Below are 25,924 nucleotides of genomic sequence, written 5' to 3'. Positions count from 1 at the left end.
GGCCATGGAAGGCTAAAGTTTTAAAAAAACGTGACCTAATCGACTACGGAACCGCAGACAGTGGATACAATATTTGATATGTTTTAAAGACACCGTTGGACACAAAATGATTGCACTGGATAATTTCAACTACCACATGATACCCTATGAAATAATTGACATACTTGAACTCGTCTAAGGAATATATTCTCGGTGAACAAACATTCAGTAAATGTTTACAATACAAACAGACACCAGACAGAAAGTGTTGGATACAATTGTGGCTTTTATTGTTTAATTCATTTAATTTTAAAGCAACATTTGATCGATTATTGGTGGCTTAACGTCCAGTGGCAAACATTTCATGCATATTCTAGACGAGAAGTAGTTTGCAACTACCCTTTGTTGTTCAGTTGTTGTCTTTGTTGGTGTATTAGTTCATTCATAAGTGCTTCTTGTTTCTCGTTTCTCGTATAGATTAGACCGTTGAGTTTTCAGTTTGAAGGGTTATACACTAGCCTATAAGTAGACTTATGGATTTATTTGGAAAAAAAGTTTAGTTTCCAGTTTTTTGAAAAAAAATTATTTGTTTTTGAACCTGAGAAAAAAGTGTTTGTTTCACCCTCAGCTGCCACTATATGTTATTCTAAAATTGAAAGAAATAGATTGTTTTCGCCGTAGGCAAAAAAAAAAGTTTATCCAGACCCCCCCCCCCCCCCCCCTCCGAAAATCAAATGGTTACTGCATACGAGCTATATACCATAAATTTGATTACTTTATTGTCATTAACTTTTTAAATCGATTTAGAAATAATTAATGCAATTTAGAAAAAAGGAAAATCATTTACATTCTACACTCAAAACAAACTTGTTCATGGCAAGATTTTTCCACTAGTCTTAAAATTTTTAATAGGGAAGTCAGAGGACTTTAATTCAACATTCTCTGCAATATTGGAAACTGCTAACACCCAACGTCAGATTCATCCGAACCCAACAAATTGCTTTATTGCCGTCACGAAGCTGTTGTCTAGATATATACCAGATCAGCCTTTCAAAAAATAAGTACTAGTATTATAGGTTGTTTCCCAATATTCCCATTGTTTGTGCAATCGACATGACTCTTCAATAACTAAAAAGAAGAACCAGACTTTCATTATAAAAATTAAGAAAATGTTGTATGATCGCTAATGATTCAACTCCAAAATGGACCAATGACACAGAAATTAACAACTGTATGTTACCATATGGCCTTCAATAATGAGCAAAGTCCATACTGCATAGCTATGAAAGGCCCCAAAATGACAAATGTAAAAAAAAAATATTCACGGAATCATGACCGGAAAACAAATATATTTTACAGCAACAAACGACAACCACTTAATGGGTTCTGACTTGGGCGAGCACAAATAAAAGTGGTGGGTTTAACATAAGAATAAACTATCATTAATTATAAGTTTAGTGGAAAAAATGCTTAATATACCATCAGTTGGGTACAAACAAAAATACATCTAACAAACAAAAAAGCACAGCGTGCTATGACTACAGAATATTCATCAAGTGATTGCTATGACAATAAGATATTCAATAAGTACCTGCTTTGAGTAAGTATATGATATTTATCAAGTACCTGATAAAGCAATTGGATATTCATCATGAATTGCTTTGACAATAGGATATTCATCAAGTAACTGCTTTGACAATATAATATTCATCAAGTACATGTTTTGGTAATAGGATATCCATCAAGTAAATGCTATGACTATAGGATATTCATCAAGTAACTGCTATGACTGCAGGATATACTTCTAGTAACTGCTATGACTGCAGGATATTCATCTAGTAACTGCTATGACTACAGGATATTCATCAAGGAACTGCTATGACTGCAGGATATTCATCAAGGAACTGCTATGACTGCAGGATATTCATCTTGTAACTACTATGACTACAGGATATACTTCTAGTAACTGCTATGACTGCAGGATATTCATCTTGTAACTACTATGACTACAGGATATACATCTAGTAACTGGTATGACTGCAGGATATTCATCTAGTAACTGCTATGACTACAGGATATTCATCTTGTAACTACTATGACTGCAGGATATTCATCAAGGAACTGCTATGACTGCAGGATATACTTCTAGTAACTGCTATGACTGCAGGATATTCATCTTGTAACTACTATGACTGCAGGATATTCATCAAGGAACTGCTATGACTGCAGGATATTCATCTTGTAACTACTATGACTGCAAGATATTCATCAAGGAACTGCTATGACTGCAGGATATTCATCAAGTAACTGCTATGACTGCAGGATATTCATCTTGTAACTACTATGACTGCAGGATATACTTCTAGTAACTGCTATGACTGCAGGATATTCATCTTGTAACTACTATGACTGCAGGATATACATCTAGTAACTGGTATGACTGCAGGATATTCATCTAGTAACTGCTATGACTGCAAGATATTCATCAAGGAACTGCTATGACTGCAGGATATTCATCAAGTAACTGCTATGACTGCAGGATATTCATCTTGTAACTACTATGACTGCAGGATATTCATCAAGGAACTGCTATGACTGCAGGATATTCATCTAGTAACTGCTATGACTGCAAGATATTCATCAAGGAACTGCTATGACTGCAGGATATTCATCAAGTAACTGGTATGACTGCAGGATATTCATCTTGTAACTACTATGACTGCAGGATATTCATCAAGGAACTGCTATGACTGCAGGATATTCATCTTGTAACTGCTATGACTGCAGGATATTCATCAAGGAACTGCTATGACTGCAGGATATTCATCAAGTAACTGGTATGACTGCAGGATATTCATCTAGTAACTGCTATGACTACAGGATATTCATCTTGTAACTACTATGACTGCAGGATATTCATCAAGGAACTGCTATGACTGCAGGATATTCATCTAGTAACTGCTATGACTGCAAGATATTCATCAAGGAACTGCTATGACTGCAGGATATTCATCAAGTAACTGGTATGACTGCAGGATATTCATCTTGTAACTACTATGACTGCAGGATATTCATCAAGGAACTGCTATGACTGCAGGATATTCATCTTGTAACTGCTATGACTGCAGGATATTCATCAAGGAACTGCTATGACTGCAGGATATTCATCAAGTAACTGGTATGACTGCAGGATATTCATCTAGTAACTGCTATGACTACAGGATATTCATCTTGTAACTACTATGACTGCAGGATATTCATCAAGGAACTGCTATGACTGCAGGATATTCATCTAGTAACTGCTATGACTGCAAGATATTCATCAAGGAACTGCTATGACTGCAGGATATTCATCAAGTAACTGCTATGACTGCAGGATATTCATCTTGTAACTACTATGACTGCAGGATATTCATCAAGGAACTGCTATGACTGCAGGATATTCATCAAGGAACTGCTATGACTGCAGGATATTCATCAAGTAACTGCTATGACTGCAGGATATTCATCTAGTAACTGCTATGACTGCAAGATATTCATCAAGGAACTGCTATGACTGCAGGATATTCATCAAGTAACTGCTATGACTGCAGGATATTCATCTTGTAACTACTATGACTGCAGGATATACTTCTAGTAACTGCTATGACTGCAGGATATTCATCTTGTAACTACTATGACTGCAGGATATTCATCAAGGAACTGCTATGACTGCAGGATATTCATCTAGTAACTGCTATGACTGCAAGATATTCATCAAGGAACTGCTATGACTGCAGGATATTCATCAAGTAACTGCTATGACTGCAGGATATTCATCTTGTAACTACTATGACTGCAGGATATACTTCTAGTAACTGCTATGACTGCAGGATATTCATCTTGTAACTGCTATGACTGCAGGATATACATCTAGTAACTGGTATGACTGCAGGATATTCATCTAGTAACTGCTATGACTGCAAGATATTCATCAAGGAACTGCTATGACTGCAGGATATTCATCAAGTAACTGCTATGACTGCAGGATATTCATCTTGTAACTACTATGACTGCAGGATATACATCAAGTAACTGCTATGACTGCAGGATATACATCTAGTAACTGCTATGACTGCAGGATATTTATCGAGTTTAAGCTGTCTGCATGTGAGGCGTACTTTCTTTAAAAGGGTTTCACCGTCTATATGATTTTATTTTTTTTCTCTTGACAAATTTTATTTAATTATGTACACTTAGATATTCACTAGACATTACCTGTCAGCCTCTGATGGGGGTTTACCTGGGAATATTCCTTGCAGGAACCGAAACATTGCATATTAAATTCTATAGAATTAAGCAATATAAAGAACGTAGTGTCAGGTCATAAATATTGATGCCATTCCATAAATAGGTGGATTTATAGTAATTTTATACACCAAACAAATAAAATTTAAAAGCTACTTTCTCGGTATTTCTTTTATAATATAATAATTAGTTCTGTAGCCCGAGGTGTGACTGGATTTACAGGTGTGCGATTGCGCAATTTATTGCCCTCCAATCGCCTGAAATTAAGGTGTAGGTGAAGTTCTAAATGGATTACCACTTGGTAATTGTTTTTACAACTAAACAAATTACTTTATTTAATCAGAAGCACTGGGCAATAGTGAATACTATGGTATTCAATCCGGAAAAACAATATATATATGTGTCTCTGTTGATATAAAAAAAATGCACGATTTTGTAATATCAAATATTTGATATAAAAAAACCTATTTTGTTATATTAAAAATGATAAAAGATGCATAAATATTGATAAATAGAAAGTAAATTATTCTGTAACGACTTGCCATGACGTATATGAAATTAGTGCCAGTTATAACTTATTAACTTGGTAAAATTATTATAAATATAATAAATTAATATTCCAAGGATACGTGTCTGTTTAACTCTGTTGCGTTGCAAACGTAAAAATAATAACTGTAAATTTGCATGTAATTAATTTCGTCTCAATTTTTACAGATAAACAGTGTTTAATTCTTTTAAAATACTATTAATTCCCGGTTGTTGAGATCTAGCTAGACGATTAATTTGACTTAAATGTGTTGTCATTTGAGTCGATGGATATGATTGGACGAAATTAATTAGTATTGTCGATAACCTATTGTGATTGGGTACATATGAATTGCTATCTAAAGCAGGGCGTAAATGCATTTACGAATCGCCCGTTAAACTGTTATTATCCAATAATGTGGTTCCCGCGTTCCTTTATTATAGATTGTCGACTGTTAATGCATTTATGATCGAAAATGATAGATTGTCGACGATAATTTCGTAAATGCATTTACCACCGTAAAGTATACTTTACGCCGTACATCTATAATGGTCGACCGATAATCTATCATTATCCCCGATAAATTGTGATTATCTCATTTATGTGGTTCCCGCGTGCCATATGACTGTATATTCTCAGGATCATTTTTCTTTAATGACTTTTCACAGACGACAGAATATTGAACTTGGTGTATTTGAGTAAAATTTTGCATACAGTTTGCAAGGTTTGTCCGACTAACTACGCACACAACCCACACGTTTACATCATACAGAGTATCCTGTATTTTGTATTTTACCAGGATATTTTTTTCTTATTAATTTTCACAACAGAGTGTTTAACCTTTCTTGACTGCTGCACAAAATGTGTTTGTCAGACACAACAATTCAAATTGCACTGTATTGTCCTGTAAATGCATGAAATATTTCCCACCGGACTTCGAGCAACCATCTATCAATCAATTCAAATTGTACCTCAATATCAATGTTTACCAAATTACGTTTTTCTGTAACATCACGCATTTTCTGCCAAATTTTAAGCGTATCGGTTAACTTTGAAGCAATGTATATATAAAAAAAACAAGGACGATGACATATGTGTTTCTATATATATATATATATATACTGACAATTTTGTTTTTCACTCATTTTAATTGTTAATATACACAGTCACGTATATTTTGTTTATATTATGATATTCAGGATTTTGGATTTAAATCAATCGACCAAAACTTACCTGTATTATTACTGATCTATTTTTACACCTTATACATTATGTATCAGTATAGTTAAAACTTGTGACACTTAAAGAAGGCCATTTGTTGAGCCGAAATATTTGTCAACACGATTTAATAACAACATTTTCGTATAAAAACATCTTATATCAGTTTTTATCAGTATTATTGTGCAAATCTTTAATTTTTAGACTGATATATATATATATATAAAAGGGAATGTGGTTTGATCGCCAACTCTCCAATAGAGACCAATTAACAACGCAAGGAGTAGGTCCGGTAAGGGCCGATTTTGGCCACAAATTTCATGTAGATCGAACGAAAGATCAGTGTGACCACGTTTTAAACACTTTAGTGTCTATTTTATTTGAATCGATTAGTTAAAGTGAAAGATTTTAACTGATTTACATGTAGGCATAAAAAACGCACCGATTCAAGCTGAGATATGAAAAATCTACCAAATATGCTGAAAAATGTCACTTTTCAGATGGTTTTTTTTCTCAAAAATTAAAGTGGCCGCATCCGTGTCCATCCTCAACCTTTATATATGTTATGTATTATCATAAAATACAACTTACATTTCAATATTAAGGATGAACACGAATGCAGCCACTTTCGTTTTACACGAAAATCGTCTAAAATTAACTAAAATGCTAGAATTGTGAAGTTTTCAGTAAATTAGTATGACTTAATGGTGCTAGTATCCTATATATGTACATTGTATTGTCAAAAACAGCACGTATTTATATAGCAGAAGCATTTTACCGACCAATAAATAACTAAAAGTTTACATTGTAACAATTTTATAAAACTGTAATATTTTGGGGCCAAAAAGGGTCTTACTGGACCTACTCCTTTAAATCAATAGGTTAATGAACTGCCTTCATCAATGAGCAAATACAATACCGCATAAAGTCAGCTATAAAAGGCCCCGAAATGACATAAAATTATGTAAAACAATTCAAACGAGAAAACTTACGAACTAATTTATGTCCAAAATAATGAACGGAAAACAAATATGTTAGTTTAAACATATGTATTTATAGTGGATTGGGAAACAAGTTTTGCAACTTATATTAATCCCTTTTCACTTGCGGGTGCGAGTGCTGCCTTGTAGCGGCATTAACCTACTCTTTTTTCGATATCTACAAGGATGTCTTTAACGTGCAAGAGATATGGCTCTATCTTAACACGGTTAAATATGTAACATAACAAGAAACTGAATTACAGGCTACTTGACTAGGGACAGGAACATATAGAATGTGTCGAGGTTAAACACGTTTAAAGGAGGCAATCCTCCCCTTACCTGGGGCATAAACTTGATCCCTGTTGTGGTCACTTATCGCTTAGCTAGCGCTGCGAAGCTTAAGATGGAATGGCGGACCAGTTTAACATGGGACATTGGTGTAATTATACAACACAAGAATGATCAAGAAATAATTTTCTTGATATTTTCTCCCCCCAAACTACTCATGCCTCTTGTTTGTCTTTTCAAAGTGAAAATACACTTACCGGGTGCACTTGAGTCACTGATGTCAACAATAATAATAATAATACATTGCTACTTTTATTTTCTTATTTTTATAACACTTGTTACATATCTTTTATTGTCAGTGTACTGCATATGTTATTGTTTATAATATTATTGTCTGTATGCTATATATGCCCTCCTGGGGCCCTAATTTGGTAAATAACAATATTCTATTCTATTATATTATAAGTATATAATTGACCAATGTGGACCTTATTTTCGCAATTCCATAGATTGCTTTATATACATGTAGTTATACACTAGAATAAATATCTTTATTCATTCCGATGTAACTCGATTAAAAATAAAAGTGTGTTAAAAAATTTAGAAATCGGGAGATATGCCATTCGGTTTCGTGTTATCTTGATATTAGTACACAGTTTTGGAATACGAAGAAAAAATGCCCACTTGCAGGGGAACACGAAACTGCATTGAAAATGAAAAAAATAAAGAATAGAAAGAGAAAAGGATAGACTAACAGTTTAAGAATAAAGAATAGTGGGCCTCTAGAATATGAAAAATAGAGAATAACATGCTAAATTTGTATATAATAAAGAAAACATGGCGTAAATAATATTAAGAATTAAAGAACACCCACCTCCCCCTTTTTATAGACCCTCTTTTATCATATGACTCTTAAAAAAAGAAGCATTCATAGGAACAAATAGATTTTGGAATATATTATTTTCTCACATAAAGTCTTTTGTACAGAAGGAAACATTGTCAACGAGTTACACTTATTATTAGAAATGAAATTGATATCTTTTTTTTATTTTGTGAATCACAGAGTTAAGTTTACTAGTGCATTTTATGAATAACGGACCAAAATTAACGGACATGAAATTACATGACAAAAAGACATGATTTACAATAAAAGTTACGTTCATATTAAGTTTGATTATCAGAATTTACAATAAACAAGATTTATATTCCAGTAGTTCATTTTATGACTTTCATTTAACAACAATTAAGTTCTAGGTTGAGGTTGTTTTTTACTTTTTCGTTCATGGTATTCATCCGCTGGCGTTGTTGCATGCCTCCTCTCTATTCTGACGTCTTGGGTAGCATTTTTCATTTCTGTACTTTTGTCTTTGTGTTGTTAACATTCAAACTTATTTTTTTGTGTAAATGGTTAATGAAACTTGGTTGATAAAAACGAAGCACTCAGTCTGTCAAAATTAGTTTTGAAACAATCTTATTGCTAAAAATTAATATTATCTGCTAAGAGTGTATCTAGTAGCAATCTTAGAAGGATTGACAGCCCTTAAAATCATGTTGCGCTTGCAACCCTGAGAGTACTCTTAGCACTATAGAACCAGGTTTAATCCACCATTTTCTACATTTGAAAATGCCTGTACCAAGTCAGGAATATGACAGTTCTTGTCCATTCGTTTTTGATTCGTTTTGTTATTTTATTTTGCCATGTGATGATGGACTTTCCGAATTGATTTTCCTCTAAGTTCAGTATTTTTGTGATTTTAATTTTGATCCTTCTCTGAACGGTCAGTTAATTTTTATTTGAACTACTTGAATCGTCCTTGAATTCTCATAGCATATGATGTGTGTCAACATTTTTTTTAAACGAAAAATTGTAATAGTGGTCAGGGGCATCACAATATTTATCTTATGGTTCATTAAAATAGTAACTGCAGTTTTTTCGAGCGCATAACTTGTCCTAACAAACTAGACCATAACAAGTTGATACATCACAGGAAAGCGGTATTTTACAGCCCCCCCCCCCCCCCCACACTAAAAAAAAGAACCCGAACAAAAAACAACATCCCCCCACGCACACAAAATTACAAAACAAAAACGCTTTTGCTAGTACAAATGTATCTGGACAATGACATGCGATCCCCAATGCTAGTTAACACTGGTCCAGTACTAGTCCATAACTTATATGCATTGGTTAGTAGATACAATCGTGACATGAGTGTGCGTCTCTTGCCAAAAGCACTTCACATCAACATTTCTTTTTACATTTGATCCCACTATATTTTTGTAGCATTCTTTACAATGACTTTTAATTTATGAACACTTTGAATAGTTATTTGAATATATAGGCATTTGCATTGATAGATTCTGCCAGATTTGCAACTGGCATAATTAACTAATCAAACATTATTGTAATTAAATTCTACATGTCACGCTTGGTACCGAAAGGACTAAAACTTCAATAGATAAGCCTACCCGGCCACGTCCACTTGTATTTTTTCTATCTGATGAGTTAAGCCTTTTTCAACTGATTTTTTTTTTATAGTTCGTTTATATGTTATACTGTTATACCACTGTCCCAGGTTAGAGGAGGGTTGGGGTCCCGCTAACATTTTTAACCCCGCCACATTATGTATGTATGTGCCTGTCCCAAGTCAGGAGCCTGTAATTCAGTGGTTGTCGTTTGTTTGTGTGTTACATATTTGTTTTTCGTTCATTGTTTTTTTACATAAACGTTAGTTTTCTCTTTTGAATTGTTTTACATTGTCTTATCGGGGCCTTTTATAGCTGACTATGCGGTATAGGCTTTGCTTATTGTTGAAGGCCGTACGGTGACTTATAGTTGTCAATGTTTGTGTCATTTTGGTTCTTTGTGGATAGTTGTCTCACTTGGCAATCATACCACATCTTCTTTTTATATTTAAATTGAAGTTCAACCTGCATAGGTACAAGAACATCGTTAACGGAGAAGTTGTATGTAAAAAAAAAGATGTTGTATGATAGCCAATGGGACGAATACTTTTTATCCACCAGGTACCAAAGCATTATGCGAGTTAAAGATTGTAAAATCAGAAATGTGCCTTGATATATTCATAGACACAGAGGCTTGTCACTTTTTTGTTTTATCTTTTAATTGGAAAATATTCTTTAATATTTCATCTTATTTACAGTTTTAAACATTTATCAATGCGATTTGAATATAACGACAGTTCATGTATTTTGCCCCTCTTTTCTTTTCCACGCCTGTATGGAAAGCAAGTACAATGATACATGTTTCAGACTCCACTGTTAGAGTACAGATGCATGATACATGTAGTTATTTTACGACTTTGCGTAAAATATTTCTAAGAAAGAAGTGCAAGTTATTCCATTGTTCAAACACGAATCGTATACATTTCCGCTAAAATACTATAAGTCTAGACGTCGTCTTGTACAGGGTACAATTGCCTTTAATCTTTTACAGATATGTTTTCCATGGTTTTTTTATAAGATAGGTTTTTGTACCTTCTGTTTGAGTAAGTTACATGTACTTGTATTGTGACTGTCATTTGTTTTTGTGTTGTGTTTATAGTTCATGTTGTGTAGACCTGTAAGTTTTTGAGATGCTGATCCAAGCCTAAAAAAATTTTTTATATACTTTTCTGTTGTTTGAAATTTGCCAGAGAGAATAGATTGAAGAGTAATTGGAATATGTACATGTATTTGTCGTTTACAAATCTTCTTGAATTATGTTAAAACAAATTGACTTTGTCACATCCATTCTTGTTATTTCAATTATTTATAAAGTGTGCAAAGTATAGAACAGAACAGAACAGAACATATTTTATTTCCAATTAAGGGCCCACAAGGGGCATACAGAGCATACATGAATAAGGAAAAAGAATATTAATTTGATAGATACATAGATACAAACATTATTTTACATACAGTAACAATACAATTACTAACTCATATTCACTTTAATAAATTTACCAACAGCATTAAGGACCTGATTGTCTTCACTGTTTAATAAATAAATAAATTTATGCTGATTATCCAGTAAAGAAAAATTTGGAATTCTTTGGCAGACAAAGTCAAAGAGAGCATCTCTATCTGATTTAAAATTTTCACAGTTAGTTAAAAAATGGATTTCATCTTCATATATGTTAAATGTAATTATTGCCCCAAAAATAAAAAAAAATAAAAAAAAATAAAACTTATTTGATCATGTCAGACAAAATACGATTCCTGTCAAAGTACATATGAAAGCTGTAAAATTTTAGGATGGAATAGGCGAAAATGAGATATCGAATGACTGATAGTTCGATAACTTATTTTATTTTTGCGTATTTAAAAACAACACAATCAAATGACAACGGGAGCATTGTTTAAGGACAATGTATGATTAATCATACAGAAATGATAATTGTTTGTGCCTGATATTGGTGGATATTGATACTAGCGGTGGTCTTCTATTGATCTTTTCAGACCAGATCTTTCTGTAAAAGGTGATAATTGTCACATTTCACTGCTGATAAACCCCGTTGATCGGCGTATGGAAGTATTATATTGACTGTCAATATAATACTTCCATGATCGGCGGAAGGGCGACATCTCGTCGATGGAATGATATTATCTATCGATTTTGTTTTATTTCATTGGTAAATTGTGTGTCAATTATGACACGTTACTCACTGCATGGTTCTTTGTTTGTAATGTCTAACTTTCAGCCTCACACACAATAAAGTTTTTGCAGAGAGAGCTTCATGTAGCACACGGAGTTCAACATCTCGTGACTGGACTTAACGGATAAGGAAAACAAATATTACAAAACTGAAATATTCGTCAATAGATTTAACGTTTACGTATGTGTGCAAACTAGCCGATTCTTAAAAAAACATTCTCTCAAGATGTGTTTTGTGTCAAATATTATGATGGAATATTTCTATTTCAGAAACTTGGACTTTTTTTTTATAAAAACTTGATAAATCGATCGATAACCTTCCGAATGGTACCGATTTAAAATTGATACTGAGGCCGCATATCTAGTATTGTTAAGGCTTAATTTGTATATAGTATATATACTCTGCAGTAAAATATATAATACATATTGAAGTATATGTCTCTTTAAATTTTTTTTATATGTTTTATAAACAGTGAATTATGACTCGTGCAATTCCAGAATTTTCAAAGCGATACTCGAAGGAAACGATCGTTTTATGTGAATGAACCATCCAAACTAACCAAGAATACAATATTTTGATGGATAAAGAAATTTACGCAGTACATCAAACAGAGCCCGAGAAGAGATCAAGAACCGAGCATGTAGATCCGACCTTTTTGTTTTTTGTTTTTTATTAAAACGAAATTATTAAAATACATGTATAATAAATGTTACCAATATGCCAAAACCAATCCAAAATCAGCTATATTTGTCATATCATAGCTTGACCAGTAAATCTATGGCAATATTTGTCAATATAATCTGCATCTTTCAAATATATCAGCAAATTAAAAGCAAATATATCTTTTTACCATATATTTCTAGCTGTCTGAAATATCTTTCTTTATCATTTCTTTGCATATGTATTCAAAGTTACAAATGCCCAATATATTTACACATACATTTCTAGCTGTCTGAAATATCTTTCTTTATCATTTCTTTGCATATGTATATAAAGTTACATATTCCCAATATATTTACACATGTCATTGATAGTATCATTTGACCACATTTCTCTGTTAAACAAATTGTCTGCAAATCTATGTATTTACCATACATGTCGGAATATGTTCAAAGGCTTTTGATATGTTCTGATTTGACATACATTTCAACCGACAATAAAGACTAACAAAATTATTTCTTTACAATACATTTGACAGGTCTCTGCAGATTAAAGGAAATGATGCTTTGCACCCTCTATAAAGTTCTCGTTTTGAATTGGTTTATATACCAGGAAAATGCAGATGCACCTTACACTTTATAACCCCTATAACCCCTATAAAAGCATTTGAATGATGATGCTTTGCTACCTGAACAAAGAAACACATTTGCGGATAAATTTACATCATAGATAAATACATGACAAAGATTTCCATTTGCAGAGGTATACAAAAACATAAGTTTGAAAAAGTTTTGCGACGGTCATAAATATATATAAATTCTAAACTTCAAAATGGTTTGATTAGGTGTTTATATATTTTACAAATCGAGGTCTCTCGTAACCGCCCATAGGAGGGTATAGCACAAGAAATATTGATATTTACAGCATGTAAAGACAAGATAAACTAAATGCAGCGGTTTGTAAGTATATGTAAATGTCGGTCTCTGAATACATTTACATAACATTTGCGTACCTCTTCAAATCCGGGATTTCGTGTAGTGATAGTAAAACAATATTTATATTTAATCTTTTAAACCCAAAAATGTCTACCTAATGGCATCAATAGCCTTCGGCTGAGCCGTATTTTGTAGAATGCTTCTTTAATACTCTTCAACTTCGTTTTTCATTTAACCTCACAAACTGTTCTGATTAATTGATTTATTGTTTTAACGCCACTGTCAGCACTGTTGTGCTATTTCATGGCAGTCAGTTGTTATTGGCGGTGGTAGCTGGAGACGGTAGGAAAACTGCCAATCCAATCAATTAATATAGGAGTCGAACACACCTGACCTGTGTGGGATTCGAACTAACAACCTCAGAGTTGACAGGCCAGTGGTATACTTCTACTACTAAGACTCCTCGACCACCGAGGCCCTAACAACTGTTTTGATATGTGAGTGCTACTGATGATGTGTTCAAACTTTATCGATCTGTGTTATTTAGGGGCAAGGCGAGAACCACGTCCGGGTTTGGTATTTTCTAGCTACATTGAACACCCATTGGTGGCCTTCGGCTGTTATCTGCTCTTTCAATGCTTTCTCATTGACATTTTCCAAATTTCCATTTTCAATTTTATTTGATAAGTTGTCTACTATTTACCTCCGACATAAACAAGTTTGTCATTATATTTTCATTTTGTGAAATAAACATCATGTACACATTGAATCCTTTCTGAATAAAAATATATAATTTGAACATGAATCAACAGTAAACAAAAACATACACTTTTTTTCTTTGTTTCATCGCATGAAACAATACTTGGTCAAAATTTTACTGCATTGCATTAAAAAAGTACATCGAAACATTTAGAACGATGGGAGATTGTTGTATTGACTAATCGACTGTTTATAATGTATATTTGTAAGTGAACTTAATGTCTTTCATTCTTTCGTTGTAAATTCTGTCAAATTCTTCATTATCTGCGACAGTAAAATGGTTCTTCCAGTCTCCGACTTCTCCTGCAATAACAAAATATAAATAACAGTGTACCAATAACTATCGACCAGATAATATATTGCTATGTTATTAATTAGCAATGTGACGAAAATGTTATATGAGCTGACTCATGAATGGACTTTCAACTAGTATGGGATTTGTGGGATCGGTGGCTAAGTGATATAAGTAAATTTTCCTAATTATCTGAAGCGGGTTAGCACTAGGATATCAAACCCCATACGTGGCAAGTGCGCGTTTGACATTCTAAATAGACGAGGATTATGCACACGTCGCTTTTTCAAAGAGTACATATCCATAACTCCCCACAATGTCATATTATAAATTAATTAAAAAAAATCCCGAAATCCCGAACTTAAAAAGTGACAATCACGGGGTCCCGATAAAGGTCTTATCCCCCTCACTATTAAAACACGAATCACTAGGTGTAAGATTAATCACCCGTTACCCGACCCGTTTAAACAATCTGACCATTATTAGACTGTTGGTTTTCCCGTTTGAATGGTTTTACACTAGTAATTTTGGGGCCCTATATAGCTTTTTTGTTCGTGGTGAGCCAACTTTTTGAAGGCTCCGTGTTGAAGGCAGTACATTGACCTATAATGGTTTACTTTTATAAATTGTTATTTGGATGGAGAGTTGTCTCATTGGCAGTCACACCACATCTTCCTATATCTATTTTGTATTTACTGTCAATTAATTTACCTTTTCTATACATAAATGAAAATGCTTGCTTCGGAATTCCTTCAAGAGCAGAAACTTTGGTGTCATCAGCTTTCTTCAGATTATCAAAGCAACACTTCTCCACAACTTGATGTATAAAGTCGTCAGCTCTGTTTATACCTAAATACTCCACGATTTTCTTAACCTCACCAACTGGGTTCTTAATAAAAAATAAATTTGGATAATATGATTTTTGATAAAAGAGGGACGAAAGATACCAGAGGGACAGTAAACTCATAAATCGAAAATAAACTGACAACGCCATGGCTAAAACTGAAAAGGACAAACTGAAAAACAATTTGACATTACGTAAACAAGATGGCGGCAGTAACTCCAAATTCAAAATATATATTTTATCGTTAAATTTGATGATTAACACATAACTTTCATTTAAATAATAATAAGATATTTTTGTAGGTTTGTATTCCCTACAAATGTATTTTTCATGTTGTTATAGATTCAAAATATTCTTATAGGTGTAAGCTGATATTCCTAAGAAAACGTTCAGAGATACAACAACTCACGCTCAAACTAACAGAAGGGTACCAAAAATTACCAAAGAAATTCCAACTTCATGTACGTGTTGGCTTTCGTCATTTTACATCAAGTAATACATGTAAATTAACCTGTAAAAAAACGTGTATTCAAAATTTCTTACAGATTTCATATCTTCGTAGTACACGTTGTGTATGGGTAAATCGGTCTGGTCATATAACAGTTCTTGTAGTTTCTTGGTATAATAAAACCAGTTGTGGTTTGTGACAGTTTCTGAAGAAAAAAAATAAAACAAGTAAAAGACTTGTTTACTATATGTATTTTAAAATAAAAACAAGCTTGATTATTGCATTGAATGTAAAAAAAATAGTAAAGTAAACACAAAAAATAAAAGTTGGAAAAAGACTGAGACAGGACATTGTAACGTATAGTTCACAAAACACTAAAAGAAACAAGCATGTGTCTGTTCCGGACCATATGAGTATTTGGACCATACGCGTATGGTCATGACCATATGGGTATATACTCATATGGTCCGACCATACCATACGCGTATGGTCGGGATAATTAACACTCTGTTACAGTTTACTTTCATACTTCTAAACTCTTCATATGGTATGACCGTTCATTCAAAATACGCTATCATAAAGGTAATTTTATCATTATATTATAATAAAAAGATAAAGCTAAATAATAATAAAAAGTTTCACATAGTTACTTAATTTTACTTAATTGTCAAATTTAAAGTAAACACATTTTATACCGATGGTCATTACCGATTTGTTATTACGAGTAATGGCAATATGTCGACTTAAAAATTAAATTCCAAAAATTTCTTAATGAACTCAATAAGAAGTCACTGGAAAGTAGCATACTATTAATTTATTTAAGTTGTGTTGTGAAGATGGTGTATTGCAGTCATTTTACGATATTTGAGATCTAGAGCTTCTTAAAAACACCGTAGACATCAGAATTGCCAAAGACCTTGGTATCACTGAACGCAGCTGCAAAAAAGGCTTGTTTTTCACTCGCAAACAAAATGTGTAAATGAAAAAGATCGTGCACAAATTTCTTGCAAATGCAAAAAAGCTATGATACCGTGTGGAAGTGAATGTCATCCAAACCTAAATGCAGGAATGTAACTAGCGATGAAAACTAACTATGGCATCAATATTAAATTTTACGTATTTTTTTTAATTTTAAAATTACAAAAATTGTCATGTTTTAAACCATCACTGTTTTTTTTAGATAAAGTTTTTGTATTATTGAAACGTTTATAATATAATTTGAAAAAAATATATATACCTATATGGTCCAAATACTTATATGGTCCGGCCCGTTAATAACCAAACGAGTATTATACTCATATGGTCCGACCATACGCGTACAGTCGGACCATACGCGTATGGTCGGACCATATGAGTATACGCATATGGTCATGACCATACTCGTATGGTCCAAATACTCATATGGTCCGGAACATGTCCATAGTACACGGATGCCCCACTCGCACTAACATTTTCTATGTTAGCAGACCTTTAAATTGGGGATCAAAACTCTTATTTTAGCACCATAATTAGAAAGATCATATCATAATGAACATGTGGACTCAGTTTCAAGTTGATGGAACTTAAAGGTCATCAAAAACTACTTTGACCAAAAACTTTAACCTGAAGTTGGACGAATTGACGGACGAAAGCACGGACGCACAGACCAAAAACATAATGCCCCATGGTAGGACATAATTCTCAAATTTCAATAGTGCGTTTCTCACCGTAAACATAAATTAATGCTCAGGTGCATCAAAAGGAACAGGTAAGTTCCGACTTTAATAATGACACTCGTCGTAGTCCCTCATTAAAATATATTTCGTAATAAGAGTATAATCATGTAATCCATAAGCAGAATCTTAAATGTATCGTACCCAACTAAAATCATTAGAAATTGTATAAATTGCGCTGAATATTCCCATTTCAGTAAGAATTATCTTGAGTTTGTAAAAATGTAAATTGTTCATGGATTACATCTGCTTTAAAGAAAAGTTGTTATAAATAAAAAGTTGCCATTTTTTATCTGTTTCTACGAAAATCTACAGATTAAACGACAATGAACATTAATTTAAAAAGACATATGAACTAAACACGTGACACAGTTACAGATTTTCGTCGTTTGATTTCAAAAAATTACTTGGCCCTGGAAGTACCCAAGTGGTCGTAGTATAGTTAACAATATCATTACGCAAATATTCAATCCATAAATAGATGTCAAAAACATGAAAAAACCTTCTAGCACTGACGCGGTATCATGATTTGTTTGTTCATTAAATATATTTTTCAAGCAATAAAGATGACACACAATCGATATTTCCTCGTTTAACTGCTCATCACGCATGTTCATATACTAATGACCCTAAGACTTTTGTACATTGCATCTAGGATCTCATAAATCCAAGTAATTTCCAAATAAGAACCCTGCAATCAATCGTTAAATTCAGAGTTTCGGGAACGTTCGGAAATTAGACGATCATTCTTCGGAATTTTTTAATTGAGGATGTTTGCTGACTATCATTTTTAAATTTTAAACAAATGTCATACAGTAAAGGAAACAGTATATCCAAACTAGTATATTCCGATATAATATACTAGATGAAGAGTTACATTGGCACTCATACCACATCTTCTTATATCTATAAACAATAATATATATTTTTATATGAATTGAGGAAAAACGTTTTTTCTTATACGCTTGCATCAGCTGTAATGCTATTTCAAACTCAGTCAAAATGTAACGATTTGGAAAAACACACACTCGGTAAACTATAAGATAATTATAAAAGAGCCGTGGTGTAGTGGTTAGTGCAACGGACCACCAACACCAAGGTTCCTGGTTCGATTGCCGGTCCGGGATGAAAATTTCAGGGACTGATTTTCGACACCATTTGCGAGTATGGTCCTGTGGAAACAATGATACATGGCTGACCCATGATAAGAGATAGCCATATACATGTATATTGCACGTAAAAGATACCCTTGTAGATTTCGAAAAAGAGAAGGCTACTGCCGCTACAAGGCAGTACTAGAACCCACAAAGTGGAAAGGGATAAATATAAGTTGTAAATAAATTTGAGAATGGAAACTTATTTCCCAATCCACTACAAATAAATGTGTTAAAATTAATTAAAAAAAGATTAAGTTCTCACCTAGGTTCATCCATGCTGATAGGAATTCACTAAATGTAGTTTCAGCATCAAACGCCCCAGAAGCCTTCATGTGGTAAAACAAAGACACAACTGTATCTTTTGGGTTTCTCTGAACCACAATAACTTTACACTTCTTTTCAATAGCCTGCTTAGGAATATGATGTAAAAGTAGATGTGTATTGAAGACACGAGGTCTCGGCATGTCTTTGAATTCGTCAGGATAATGGAACTCTAGCTGTCGTCTTGCTTTTGACATCTTCTCGTAGTCTGTTTTACCTTTCATTAGCATGTTAACGATCTCCCATGTCCAATGCGTTCCTGTCAAGAGTAAGAATACAGTGCGAATATGTCTATATAAATGTCAACATGGCAAACTTCTTATGTTTCAATAAATGTTTACACACGTATATGAATTTCGCCTGTGTCATAGAAAATGTGATCATAAACTTTATCAAAAGCTGAATCCAACAACGACGACAAACAAAACAGCACGCTTAAATACCGCATGCGCAACTGTTTTCACGAGACAAACATCTAATATGTGTTGGTTGTTTTTGTCCTTGAAGTTTTAGTATACATGTATCTGGATATTGGTAAGAATGAGCAAAAAATAGATAAACAAGCGGGGATTGAAATCTGGCTTTTGCTGAAGTCTGTAGAACGTTCGTAGACTGTTTTTTTATATATATATTTCTATAAGTTGTGTGTATCTTTAGGATAATGTGTTATTATTGGATGAAAGTAAAATCACAAAAATACTCTGAGGACAATTCCATCGGAAATTCCCTACTCGCATGGTAAAATCAAATGACAAAACACATCAAACGAATGGAAAACAACTGATATATTCCTGACTTGGTACAGCCATTTTTAAATGTAGAAAATGGTGGATTGAACCTGGTTTTATAGCGACAATCCTCTCACTTGTACGACAGTTTCATCTTAAATCTTAAAACAAACAATTTTACAAAAATCTCAAAAATCACAAAAGTATCTATCAAATTAAAAACACATGTATTGCTTCGCGTTACTGACGTCAGAAAATTTAAACGTCACATAGGAAAAAATCTTGTGTTCAATATTTATACAAACAATTTCATAATTTCACATACGGAATGTTGGCATACAGGGTTAAAAAATCAAAAGTATGTTAGAATTAATTTCAGAAATAGACAAGAGATTTATAATTGTCCAGAATAGAGTAGTAACGGAAACAAGGAATGTGTCAAAGAGACAACAAACCGACCAAAAGTTGAAATCAGCTGAAGGTCATCAATGAGTCTTCAACGCAGCGAAAAATTCCAGCACACGCAGGCAAGCTTGAGTGGCCTCTGAACAATTATATATACTAGTTCAACGAAATGGACGCTACACTCAACTTCGAAACATACAATTTAACCAAAATTAAAAAAAACATACAAGACTAAACAACCTTTAACAACTGATTTTTATAGTTCGATATTATGTTGTACTGTTATACCACTGTCCCAGGTTAGGGGAGGGTTGGGATCCCCTTAACATTTTTAACCCCGCCACATTATTTATGAATACAATAATGCCACTATGTGTCTGACCCAAGTGGTTGTCGTGTGTTTATGTGTTACATATTTGTTTTTCGTTCATTTTTTTTTTATAGAAGTAAGGCGTTTAGTTTCTCGTTTGAATTATTTACATTCTCTTATCGGGGCCTTTTATAGCTGCCTATGCGATATGGGCTTTGATCATTGTTGAAGGCCGTACAGCGACCTATAGTTGTTAATGTCTGTGTTATTTTGATCTCTTGTGGATAGTTGTCTCATTGGCAATCATACCACATCTTTTTTATAAGACTAACAAAGGCTATCATTTCCTGAAATTTGTAGTTTAAACAATTCATTTTGAATTTTACGTCACAAAAGAAAACCGCTTCCAATTAAGTATTTTTTATTTATAAATTACCAGTTTTAGCAGATGCAATTATAAACACATCGTCCTCATAAACCGGCATCTCCTGTATAAGTGGTAAAACCTCCCGCAGGTCAGGTAAGATACTGCTTTCCTCTGATCCTGGTGCTAAATGTTGAATAGCATCTCCTACTTGAAAGGTTTTTACCGTGTGTCGTGGTGTCATGGCATACTCAACCAGAGTGTCTTTCTCTGTTATTGGTCCTGAATAACAGCGCAATAACTGAATTTTATTCAAATGCATCCTTCATGGAATTTCGATTAACAATATTTAGAGTATTTATAACGAATGATATTCAAGGAGTAACCCAATTGAAAGCCATTCTTGTTGACCTTGACCAGCACAAGGACGTGCACAACCCAATCGACAAACCTCGGCAAAGGTTTCCAAATGTGTTATAGACATTCAATGATTATAACGTGTTTGAGAGCACACGCTCCAGTAAAACTTCATAGCACAAAACAGAAAAAAAGGTCTACATTCAGTGCAACAGTTTGAGTTGTTAAAAATGGACAATTACAATTAAAATATAAAAATAGGAACGAACACAAAACTTATAACTTCAATAAAGACTAGCATCATGAGTTTATGTTTTCCCCTGTAAGTCTGTCTGTTTGATGTACATGTTACATGGCAGAGGTCATACTGGTAATTAAAGATCGTTGCTGAGTCTGGTAAATTTAAAGGTTAATATCAATTTGCAAGTGTATATTATTCAATAACATACTTAGCCTTTCTTTTGCATTTCTATATAATTGGTTATGGGCATCGCTAAGATGCTTAAACACGCCACATTCAGTATGAATTTGCCTTTTATAGCTACATGACTATGCGGTATGGGGTTTGTTCATTGTTGAAGGTTTTACGATGACCTATAGTTGTTAATTTCTGTGTCATATTTTCTCTTATGAAGAGTTGTCTTGTTGGAAATCATACCGCATCTTCTTTTATTTAGATATAGGTAGATGTGGTGTTAGTGCCAATGAGACAACTCTCCATCCAAATAACAATTTAAAGAGTAAACCATTATAGGTTAAAGTACGGTCTTCAACACGGAGCCTTGGCTCACACCGAACAACAGCATCATATAAAGTTGTCAAGCTTTTTTCATGGAAATTTCTGCATGAAGCAGTGGTGAAGTGTCTCTTTTGTACTATTGCTATTTTATATCGACCTACTGGTGGAGCGGCCATGTTTCTCTATAACGACCTACGTGTACGTACCTATCTTATATCGACCTACTGGATAAACGACCATGTTCCTCTATAACAACATACATTTACGTGTCTATTTTGTATCAACCGTACTAGCGGATAGGCAATATTTCTTACTTAAACGGCCTACATTTACTTTCATATTTTATATTCACCTACTAGATCAGCGGTCATATGTTTCTCTATAACGAACAACTTCACGTACCTTTTTACATCGACCTACTGGTTGACGGTCATGTTTCTCTATTACAGCCTACATATACGTACCTATATTATAGCTGGCTACTGGTGGAGTCGCAATGTTTCTCTATAACGACCTACATTTACATGCATATTTTATATCGACCTACATTTACATGCATATTTTATATCGACCTACTGGAGGAAAGGCCATGTTTCTCTATTATGATCTACATTTACGTACCTATTTAAATCGACCTTCTGGTGAAGCGGCCATGTTTCTTTATTACTACCTACATTTATACGTACCTATTTTGTATCGACCTACTGGTGGAGCCGCCATGTTTCTCTATAACGACCCTGTTAAAAAAATACCAATAAAAATATAAACACAACTTCTTCTGCAAATAGCAGTTTTTAAATAATCAAACTTTAAAGTTTGAAATTATATAACTCTATAATTGTGCTTCTTCTGCACGTGCACTTTTTAAAATAATAAAACTTTGAAAACATACCTCTGCATGACTCTAATAATAATGGTTCTAATATTAAAGTATTTCCAAACTATTGTACTATTTTAGAAGCATCATTTACAGTATAAGGTTCGTACTACAAATTTTAATTAACCGGGTTTTTTTTCAATTCGGTATAGTGTAGGTATCATGAACTTCAAGGTACAAGATTAGAAAGACATATAGTTCTTCCGTTTTCAATTTGATTTGCTACAAAACAGATTGTGTTAACTTGATACTTGTAACCAATGAGACAAGTTTATAATCAACCAGAGACCTAAATCTGACCGTTCTAACCGAGTATGGACTACTTTAAATTCTGTTATAATTCTTTTTGAAGTAGACAACTTCAAAATTTATTTTTTATTAAATGATGGTCCAAATGTATGATTGTCCAAATGAGGGGCTATTGCGGTCTTCATTTCTCTTTTCTTTCTTTATTTTTAATTGTTTTTGCCCATTATTCTCTATTTTTGTATCTCTTTTTCTCATTTTTTTGCCATTTGTTCTGTATAATTTACCCACTTTTCTTTGATTTTATAAAATCCATCTAGACCCTCTTAGTTGTAATTGATTTTAAAATGTACCAAATCGTGTTAATTACCGGCAGATACAATAAAGTTTTTATCGTGTGAGACAGATTTTGTTTTAAAATGTGGACAGATTTTGAACTGTGTAATCCATAGTCATATGTCGTAGATATAACTGGAAATATATATATACATGTATATACATTGTACGTACTACATTTAAAAATAGATATTTTTTCTAAAAATAAAACATTTGTAGTACGTGTCTTTTATATTTAGGTAAGTCATTATCTAGGATCAATACGACAAACCGACATTTAACACTATTTTATTCCTACATTATATTGTTTATTTTACCTCGATTTGTGGTGTTTTAACTAACATATTTTGATGAAATATTGGTGTGATTTTTAAAATATAATTCTGCCGCCTTATTCACTCCGTATGAAACGATCGAATGACTACAATTTACGTGTATATATACTTACCAAAAAACAGTCTTTCACTTGAGGTCATGTGATAATAATATTATAGATCATTATAGAGTTTCTCCCCCTTGCATATTTTAATCACTGAGGTTTTTTTCCACTTTAAAAGATTATATAATAACTTTTGTGGAACTAAATCCGTTGTATCCTAAATTGATATTGATTTATAAAACACATATTTTGGTTGAAGCTATATATATACATATATATACAACTCGTCTAAACATCAACCCAACAATGTTAGATCTGTAAATTTGCTTTCGAAAACTTTTGGTTCTGCCCACGCCGGGATTCGAACCCATGCTACTGTGATATCGTAACACCAAATCGCCTGCACTGCAGCCGTCCCGCTAGACCACACGACCACCTGGGCTATATAGTGTGAACTGGCACGTACGCGATGTGTTGTCTAAAGCTAGTTGTACCTAGAATATTAGTCCTCAGACTTACTTATTCTAGTGATCTATTTGTTTCACTTTGAACATATAAATATATATTCTGTTAATCATACTAATTCATGAATATAGAGTTTGTGATGCCTTAAACAGATGCCGTTCAACAATATTCAACATGCTTTGAACTATATTATAAATAAGAGTCTTAACTAATAACATGGATGTAACTGAGGATGTTAGCAACTATAAATCAACTTTCGGAACGGACTTCAAACATTTGAAAGAAAAAAAAATCGTATACAAACGAGAAACAATTCAAATGGAAAACATAGTTACGCCATAATTTTGTGATATTAAAAAACAGACAAGACAGACTAACAACTCATTGATTTTTGCATAACGTATTATATCTTTAAATCTCAAATATTTCACTGAATATTTTAGTAGGTAGTCTGTACAAACTATATTTGAAGAATAATAATAAACTGATATTTGTAAATGAAAGAAGATCGGATAAGGTCGGACATGCAACTTGTCGACTAATTGGCACTAATACCACATCTTAAACTATTTGTATTTGAAGTGCCAAAAAGAAAGACAAAGAACAAAAAATGAAAACACCAAAACGACTGATATATAATACAAACACTCAACATATAATTCAAAAGAGTAGTATGCACACACACCAAAGAATAGCTGTAACCTCCGCGAAACTGAAGGTGAACATGTACACACAAAAAAAAAGTCATGTGTTTTGTGAGGATCAGCAGTTTTGGCTTCTTGCAAGACGTACACTCACCGTGTTGCTAGTTATAAGTAGTGTCTTGTACACATGTATAAAGGAGGAACTACGTACATCTATCATAAGGCAGTTTATTCAATGGAGACCAATTAAAGCAGTTGAAATATATTCAATTTTTCAGTTCAATCTAATATTTGGTAATAGTAAAACATTGAATAACTAAATAAAATTGATCGCGCTTTGGACGAAAAAAAGTTCCGGCTAAGACAAAAAAACATACCCCTCCCCCACCTTCATGTCAAATGTTGCTCCCTTATAGAAGAATCATCAATGTGCGCAATCAAAATCTTAATTAACAGCCAAAAATGTATTTGGTAGTTGAAAAAGTAAAGAAATATCAAAGCTCGTCCGGAATATGCATGAAATATTTGCCACTGGACGTTTAGCAACCAACAATCAATCAATCGATCAATCGAATTATTGTATTGCAACTTTTTTTGACAAGAAACAAATAGACATTTAATGAATAAAAACAGAACACCTAACTATAGAGATCAGACAGATTTTACGGATGGCAAACATTGCCGTCCTAATAGATGTCTAGAAATAAAAAAAGTAATGAGTTAAACATATTCTTTGGGAATTCTGGAAATGTATATATTATAATCTTACCGGTACTGTGATATGTCATATTGGGTTGTACGCAACGGAAGTTACGAACAGCCGCTTTCCATCCCAGTGCTGGGTGAGATTTTCCAAAATATAATGTCGGCACCTTGTTTATTCTGTCGGAAACGACGATTAGTATGTATTTAAAGCACTAATAGTGTACATACCTACCAAAAACAGTCTTTTAGCTCGAAATCATGTGATACAGATAAGAGTATAGAGTTTGTATCCTAACATATCAAAATCT

The 25,924-nt window shown here is 33.2% G+C and overlaps 1 protein-coding gene across 1 annotated transcript; it reads right to left on the bottom strand.

Annotated features, from left to right (window-relative positions):
- Positions 1–14,189: 14,189 nt before the first annotated feature.
- On the bottom strand, positions 14,190–23,933 carry LOC134699444 (sulfotransferase 1A1-like). Its single transcript, XM_063561040.1, has 7 exons — positions 23,872–23,933; positions 22,651–22,701; positions 20,941–21,150; positions 19,003–19,320; positions 15,967–16,076; positions 15,291–15,468; positions 14,190–14,590 (listed from the first exon to the last, which is right to left on the bottom strand). The coding sequence occupies exons 2-7, from the start codon at positions 22,682–22,684 to the stop codon at positions 14,478–14,480; spliced, it is 963 nt and encodes a 320-aa protein (XP_063417110.1). The 5' UTR covers positions 22,685–22,701; positions 23,872–23,933; the 3' UTR covers positions 14,190–14,477.
- Between the last annotated feature and the right edge of the window lie 1,991 nt (positions 23,934–25,924).

Source organism: Mytilus trossulus, unplaced genomic scaffold (assembly GCF_036588685.1).
Source record: "Mytilus trossulus isolate FHL-02 unplaced genomic scaffold, PNRI_Mtr1.1.1.hap1 h1tg000070l__unscaffolded, whole genome shotgun sequence".
NCBI classification, from domain to species: Eukaryota; Metazoa; Mollusca; class Bivalvia; order Mytilida; family Mytilidae; genus Mytilus; species Mytilus trossulus.
Note: the sequence above shows the minus strand (reverse complement) of the source record. Positions and strands in the feature narration are given on the sequence as shown.